We start from the raw sequence: 8,394 nt of genomic DNA on the forward strand, positions 1-8,394 counted from the left end.
TGCCTGATCACTCTTCATTTAACTTCACCATCCCGCAGTCCTCCCATTTCCTTTTGTTCGACATCACCTCCTTCAAGAATTTAGCATATTTCGACATCTGTGACAACACATCAAGAAGAGGGATGTTAATACGAATCTTTTTAAATACTTCAAACTGTTTATCTAGATTAGCCTTCAAAACTCTTATGGGGTAGGGGAGAGGAAGTTTAATAGCATCTAAATTCAGTTTAGTTGTACTCCCCTTGGCCTCCTTTTCTGGATCAACCACTTCAGCTTTTTGGTCATCGTTCTGGGTCTCGCCAACTGTCTTCCCACTTCTCAAAGCTATGGCATTTACTTGCTTTCTTGGATTCTTCTCCGTATTGCTGGGCAATCGTCCCTCATTTCTTTCCGACAACAGATTCATAATCTACCCCATTTGGACTTCTAGGTTCTTAATTGATGCTTCTTGACTTGAGAACTTTTTTTCATGTTCTTGAAGTTTTGTTTCAGCAGCATTGATGAACTTAGAAATCATTTATTCCAAATTACTCTTCTTTTCTTGTGGGGGCGGCTGTTGTTGGAATCCTATGGGTGCTTTTTGCTGGTTGTTGTTCCATGAAAAATTTGGATGATTCCTCCACCCTGGGTTGTATGTGTTTGAGTAGGGGTTGAAATTCGGCCTACCAGTATGAGAGATAAAATTAGCATTCTCATGTGAAGTAAAAGCATTACCTAATGGACAATCAGAATTAGTATGTCCTATTTGACCACAGAAATCACATGGGATGCTAGATGATGTATTCATTGTTGCAATATTCAAAGTATCAAATTTTTTATTCAAGCTAGCAAGTTGAGCAGATATGGCTGCAAGGGAATCGATGTGGTGTACTCCCCTTCGATCAATTCGGTCATTACTCCACTGGTAGTTGTTCGACACCATCTCTTCCACTAGATCATAGGCTTCATCTGGCGTTTTCCTCATGATTGTGCCACCTACAGCTGCATCAATGATGGAACGATTAGATGGGGTAATACCATTATAAAAAGTTTGGATTTGTTGCCAAGTTGGTATCCCATGGTGAGGACACTTCCTAAGCATCTCCTTGAATCATTCCCATGCTTCATACAAAGATTCTCTCTCTAATTGAGCAAAAGTAGTGATATCATTAATTAATTTTGTTGTCTTGGAGGGTGGAAAATACTTAGCCAAGAATTTTTGGGTCAAATCATTCCAAGTGGTGATGCTTCCTACAGGGAGTGAGTTAAGCCAATCTTAAGCTCTATCATGCAATGAAAATGGAAATAATCTTAAGCCTAATAGCATCATCGCTAACTCCATTATGTTTAAATGTATCACATGTTTCTAGGAAATTAACAATATGTGCATTAGGGTCATCCCTTGGCAACCCACTAAATTGAATACTTGTCTTAATCATTTGGATGATTGCAGGCTTGATTTCGAAATTATTGGCCTGAATTGTGGGCTTGCAAATGCTGGAAGCAGCCCCATCAATTGTTAGACAAGCATAGTCCAAAAGGGTGCGATTTGCTTCTACCATCTCTTCCTCAATTTCTATTGCGGGTTCGCCAATTTCAACCTCCTCTCTCGCTTTACCCTTGTTGGCCCTTTGTAATAAGCGAAGGGTCCTCTCAATTTCAGGATCGAATTCTACTAGTCCCTCTCTTCTAGTGTGTGTCATGCACTAGTAAATCTGAACAAAGCAAGAATTCAAACAAATGAAAAAATTAAACAAAATAATAAAATAATAAAAACAGAAATAAAAATCCAAATTAATCAAGGTTAACAAGTTCTAATATTATTTTAGGATTAAATCCCCAGCAATGGCGCCAAAAACTTGATAGCTAAAATTATAACCCTACCAAGTGCACTAGTTATCAAGTAGTATAAAAAAATCGCTCCCACGAGGATTTAACAAAATAAGTATTAGAACTACAGTCTTCTCTAATTATTTGGACAATCGAAATTCAGATTTAAGAGTAAGAACTACTGAAAATAAAAATAGAAAAATAAAATAAAAGCAATGACAATCAATAACTGAATATGCAATGAGTGAAATCGCTAGGACCATTGGTCCACCTAACCATTCTAATGAATATTAACGGATGCGATTAACCAAGATCATTTGTCATTCCCATAAGCTGAAGTTTTTCCCAATTTTATTTAATATTCTTTCCCAAGATATATTAAACCTATTTCTGTCAAGTAACCCCTCGATCCCTCGACTAGAGTTCTCAATGATAGGAATGCATTAAGTGCAAGAAAAACTCATATATTCAGATGAATCATGTGTATATATCCCTATATACCATTCAATTCACACCATGAATTATGTGGTCGAATATATAAATTCCTCTCCTGATTCATTCATATAAACCGAATCAATTAAGAGATGGCCACTCCTAATCGCATTAAGCAAATAATTCATAGACTATATGGAAATCACGATCTTGGATAAATCATAATGATAAAAATATATTCACTATCATGGTTAGGCTTTCCACAGCCCTAGCTAAATACAAATCAGTTCATGATAAAGGAAATAAAGCCAACAAGAGGAAAGAAAGAACTCATGAATTCACCCATGGTGCTGAGATCTCCTCTTCTTCTTGCCGCCACCTCCTTCTTGAAGCCCTCTTGATTTGCTGATCTCCTTCTTGAAGTTTCTTGATGATCTTCTTGATTCACTTCAAAGGGACTTCAGTAATTGATTAATTCAATTATTGATTGACGCCCAAATCTAGTTCGCCCAACCCTTGATATAGTTTAGGGAGGGGGCTGTTACAATCACTTGGAATTATCTCTTGAATAGATAGTCCAGGTTAAACTCATCCTATCATATCTTATCTTATCTCTTATCTAATGATCTCAATCTTTAACTTTCTAGAATTACATCACAAATTTAAATCTGGGAGGACTCTTCTCAGTTTCTTATTCTTGTATTCGTATTAGGCTTCCTCTGCGAATTGGGCTGCTGCAAGTCTTTTCTGCCAGTTGGGCTTCAGCTGCGAATTGGGCTTTCCTACAAATTTGCCCCGACTTCAGGCCCGGATTTGACTTCGATGCAGGCTGAATCTGCGAAAGGCCAAAACATAAAGTTGTATCTTTCTCTCTTATCTTTCCAGTGAGTCTTGAATCAGCCCAATCGGATCTCGGATACGAGAGCTAGGCCCAGATTACTGATCGGTGCTGAAACTGTGAAAAATCATCCGATTTGCCTTGCTTTTCTCCTGATGCCTTCTTTCATGCCCTGAACCGAAATACAAGAGTAATGAGTCCATTTAAATGTAAATTAAGTGTAGAAAGACTGAATTTTCATAGATAAGAATATGATAAATTTTATTCGCATCAGCCACGTTATGCAAAGTTCTTGAAAGAGATATTGGCAAACAAAAGAAAACTGGGAGGTGTGGCTACTAGTTGCACTAAATGAAGAATGCTCGGCAATCCTCCTCAACAAGCTGCCCCAGAAATTGAAAGATCCAGGGAGTTTCACTATCCCTTGCACTATAGGCAGTTTAAAAATTGATAAGGCATTATGTGATTTAGGAGCTAGCATAAACTTGATGTTATATTCGGTTTTCAAGAAATTGGGATTGGGTGAACCCCAACCCACTAGAGTTGCATTGCAATTGGCTGATAGATCCATTAAGAATCCTTGGGGAATCATAGAAGATGTACTTGTTAAAGTTGATAAATTCATCTTTCTACTTGATTTCATTGTGTTAGACATGCAAGAGGATGTTGATGTCCCTCTTATCCTAAGGAGACCTTTCCTAGCTATGGGGAAGGCAATGATTGATGTCCAACAAGGGAAACTCAACCTTAGGATTCAAGATGATGAAATAATTTTTAAAATGTCTGATGCTATGAAACATGCACCTTCTAGTGATGATTCTTGTTACATGATTGATGTTATTGATTATGCGTTCGATGATTGCTTTCAGGTTAGCAGGTTGGCCGATCCCCTTGAGCTATGCATACAAGATGGAGAAGCTACAAGGGGAGAAAATGAAGAGATTCAAAGCATGGCAGCATACCTGAATGCCAATCCATAGTTTTAAGGGGAAGGATTCCTCAAGTTGGAGAGCTTGGACAGACTGCCAATGCCAAAAAGCAAACATTCAACTCAAGAGCCACCCACCCTTGAGCTGAAGCAACTCCCACCGCATTTGGAGTATGCTTTCCTAGAGGCACCGTCAGCCCTACCGGTGATCATATCAGCAGCCTTGACCCAATTGCAAAAAGAAAAATGGTTGATGGTGTTACGGGAACACAAGACAGCTTTGGCTTGGAAGGTAGCTAACATCAAGGGCATCAACCCATCTATATGCACGCATAGAATTCTGATGGAAGATGGAAGCAAGCCATCGGTTCAGCCCCAAAGATGCCTGAACCCGAATATGAAAGAGGTGGTGAAGGCTGAAGTCATCAAGCTGCTAGATGTTGGTATCATTTATCCTATCTCAGACAGCTCATGGGTGAGCCCCGTGCAAGTAGTGCCAAAGAAAGGTGGCATGACCGTAGTACTGAATGCAAGGAATGAACTCATACCGACTAGGACCGTCACCGGGTGGCGAGTGTGCATTGATTATAGAAAATTGAATGAAGCCACACGCAAGGATCATTTCCCTCTCCCTTTCATTGACCAAATGCTAGAGAGGCTGGCCAGACATGAGTATTAATGTTTATTGGATGGGTATTCAGGTTATAATCAGATTCCAAATTCATTGGAAGATCAGGAGAATACCACCTTCACTTGCCCCTACGGTACCTTTGCCTATAGGAGGATGCCATTCGGTTTATGCAATGCTCCAGCAACTTTTCAGAGGTGTATGATGGCAATATTTTTTGATATGGTTGAGAAGTTTATGGAGGTCTTCATGGACGATTTCTCAGTCTTTGGTTCTTCATTTGATGCATGTTTGAATAATCTGGAGAAGGTACTAAAGCGGTGCAAGGACACACATCTAGTGCTGAATTGGGAGAAGTGTCATTTCATGGTGCAAGAAGGCATTGTGCTTGGGCATAAGATTTCACAGAGAGGTATTGAAGTTGGCAGAGACAAGGTGGAGACAATTGAGAAGTTGCCACCACCAACATCCGTCTGATTTGTGAGAAGCTTCTTGGGACATGTCGGGTTCTATAGAAGATTTATCAAGGATTTCTCCAAGATAGCTAAGCCATTTTCCACTTTGCTTCAGAAAGATGTGCCCATCGAGTTCACAAACGAATGCCTACAAGCGTTCAACATCCTGAAGGACAAGCTGATCAATGCCCCGATCATTATAGCACCGGATTGGACACTTCCTTTTGAACTGATGTGTGATGCGAGTGATTCAGCAGTGGGAGTTGTTCTAGGGCAAAGAATGAACAAACACTTTCAGCCGATCTATTATGCTAGCAGAACCTTGAATGGAGTTCAACAGAATTACACCACAACAGGAAAAGAACTACTGCGGTAATCTTTGCTTTTGATAAGTTACGTTCATGTCTGATTTTGTCCAAGTCATTGTGTACACAGATCACTCGGCATTAAGACACCAACTCGCAAAGAATGATGCAAAACCGAGGCTGATTAGGTGGATCCTATTGCTGCAAGAGTTTGATGTTGAGATCCGTGACAAGAAAGGTACCGAGAACCTAGCTACTGATCATCTATCCAAATAAAAGGTATGGTCCCTTGGTATGCTGATATCGTGAATTACTCGGTTACTGGAATTTTGCCTGGTTATCTTAGCAAGTCAATGAAGGATAAAATTAGGTATGAGGCAAAATATTATGTTTGGGACGAACCTTATTTGTGGAAATTTTGCTCTGATCAAGTGAATAGGAGATGTGTCCCTGAAAGTGAACATATGTCGATTTTGAATTTTTATCATAATTATGCTTGTGGTGGCCATTTTGGACCAAGAAGAACTGTTATGAAGGTCTTAGATAGGGGGATGTATTGGGAAACTTTATTTAAAGATGCATACTTGTTCTGTAAAAATTGTGAAAGATGCCAACGAACAGGTGCATTGTCTCGTAGGAATGAGATGCCCCAAAGTGTTGATTGAATGCTGGGTTTGGTCAACTAAATTAGGAAAACACGAGGTTTATTATGGCTATCCTAATAAATCTGAAGGATAAATGCTTGAATTGCAAGACTGCTGATTTTTTTTCCAATGATCGATGACCAATTGACTCAATTCGAACCCTTGGATCAGAATTGATAAGACTGAATATTCCTTGTTAATTGTTATTTGCTCTTTAGTTATTTTAGAAATTTAATTATTCGAATTTCCCACTCTTTATATTGTGCATTCGGCTGAGAAATTAATTACTGGCTCCCTGTGGGATTCGACCTGGTACCACTGTTACTACAAGTTTATAGTAAGGTGGGACTAGAATTAATTTTGAGGGCTTCAACAACCCGTCAGGGGGTCAAAACCTAGGTATGTTGGGGCAGTCCGAGAATTCACCTGAATGGGTGATCATAGTAAGAGGATCAGCCCCTTTGTCAGACAAAGTGACTGGTCGGGGAAATGCACTCTCTGATGGAGACCTAAACTTACGACAGTGGATTTCAAATGTGTTTGAAATTTGGTTTTGCAAAATATATTTATTTAGAGATATACTTATATATTATGTTTTCACAAATTGTTTGCAAAAGGTTTTATTTCCCGAGATTCATGTGAGTAGAGAGTGCAGCATTGTACCTTGTAGCCGAGGGAGGGGTCCTCTCTTGTCGGGCATTATTTGATCATTAAGGGTTGAGAGGTTAGTATAAGACCGTTGAGGATTATACCTGATGGGCTAATCTTGCATCTGCCCACAGTCCTTGGGTCTCCATAAGATGGCTGGACCCAATGACCATTTAGTATAATTGTTGGGCCCATTAAGAGCCCATGGTGATGGACTTAGGGGCTCACTCTCTTCTACAGAAAATTCGGCCAGGCCTTGTAATTAAGGCTGGGCTAAACCCATGTGGCTGATTTGTAGATCAATGATAGGGTCCCGCGCCATACAAAGAGAGCCAAACTAGCTGATGAGACTAAAAAGTACCCTATTTTTATCCCCAAATATTCATTCTTTTACATTTATTTAGCACTCAATTGGACTCGTTACTCTTGTATTTTGATTCAGGGCAAGCAAGAAGGCGATTGGAAAAAAAACAAGGCTAATCAGATGATTTTGCACAATTTCGGCACCATTCAGTAATCTGGGCTTAACTCTCGATCCCGGACTCCGATTTGAATGATTCAAGATGAACTGGAAAGATAAGGGAAAGGCCCACAACTATTATGTTTTCGGTTTTGACATATTAGGTCTGAATCGAGGTCAAAATCGGACCTGAAGTCGGAACAATTTCATAGTAAAGCCCAGCCCACAGCTGAAGCCCAAATTCGTAGAAGAGTCCTATAGCGGCCCAAGTTATTAAAGAAGCTCAACTCGAATTCAAGAATGAAGAGTCCTATCAGATTTAAATTTCAATTGTAATCCTAAAAAGATGAGAGATTGAGATTACTAGATAGGATAGGATTGAAGTAGATCAGATTAGGACTTTCTAATTTTAAAAGTTAATCTCCTAAAGGGAGTAGGAGAGAGCCCCTCCTCCTAAAGCTATATAAAGGGGGGGGGACCAGCTTTAGGCATCTCAATCAAGCATCAAGCAACTCCATCAAGAAAGATCAGTTTGGCCTTCTGAGAAGCAAAGCCTGGAGGATTCGAAAATCATGAGCAGCTAAGCTTTTCTTTTCTGGTTCAAGGGGGGAGGTTCGATTGTGTCATCGTGAGGTTCTGTATTTAATTCAAGTTCTTGCTTTTTAATTAAAGTATTCATTGATTCTTGTACTTATTCTCTATGGATGTTAGTGTTAATTAGTCTGACATATTAATTAATGTTGATTTTCCTACTGCTATCCGTGGTTCGGTGATCCGTAATTGTCACAAATAGTGGTACAAGTAGCAATTAGGTTAATATCTTTCTGGGTCAATTGTTCGTGACAGCCTTTGACCAACGTATTGACATGTTTTAACCTAAAGGGAATCAATGGAACAAGATTCAATAATTGCAGCTATCTCAATTATTGTTATTTTGGTTTAACTGTTTTCACAAAGTTTAATGCTATCACTAGTTAATATGGAGCGCTATCGTACCCAGTCGATTAGTGACAAGTGTTGATCGAATGCTGGGTTTGGTAAGCTGATTTAGGAAAATACAAGGTTTATTATGGCTATCCTAATAAATCTAAGGTTAAATGCTTGAATTGCAAGACTGCCGAATTTTACCTATAATCGATGACAAATTGATTAATCCGAACCCTTGAATCAGAATTCGGTAAGACTGATTTCTCTTGTTTGATATTGCTATTGCTTTCTTGTTCTTTGAGAAATTTTAATTATTTAAT

The 8,394-nt window shown here is 39.1% G+C and overlaps 1 protein-coding gene and 1 non-coding gene across 2 annotated transcripts; both read left to right on the forward strand.

Annotated features, from left to right (window-relative positions):
* Positions 1 to 1,052: 1,052 nt before the first annotated feature.
* On the forward strand, positions 1,053 to 1,159 carry LOC148791013 (small nucleolar RNA R71). Its single transcript, XR_016078040.1, has one exon. It is a non-coding gene; the product is annotated as a small nucleolar RNA R71 (small nucleolar RNA).
* Positions 1,160 to 3,567: 2,408 nt separating this feature from the next.
* On the forward strand, positions 3,568 to 4,059 carry LOC104590460 (uncharacterized). Its single transcript, XM_010249136.1, has one exon. The coding sequence runs from the start codon at positions 3,568 to 3,570 to the stop codon at positions 4,057 to 4,059; it is 492 nt and encodes a 163-aa protein (XP_010247438.1).
* The last annotated feature ends 4,335 nt before the right edge of the window (positions 4,060 to 8,394 follow it).

Source organism: Nelumbo nucifera, chromosome 6, assembly GCF_055504915.1.
Source record: "Nelumbo nucifera cultivar China Antique chromosome 6, China Antique-T2T, whole genome shotgun sequence".
Lineage (NCBI taxonomy): Eukaryota > Viridiplantae > Streptophyta > Magnoliopsida > Proteales > Nelumbonaceae > Nelumbo > Nelumbo nucifera.

Excerpts from the sequence above, each read along its gene's own strand:
- LOC104590460 (XM_010249136.1), top strand. The coding sequence starts at position 3,568 with ATGTTATATTCGGTTTTCAAGAAATTGGGATTGGGTGAACCCCAACCC.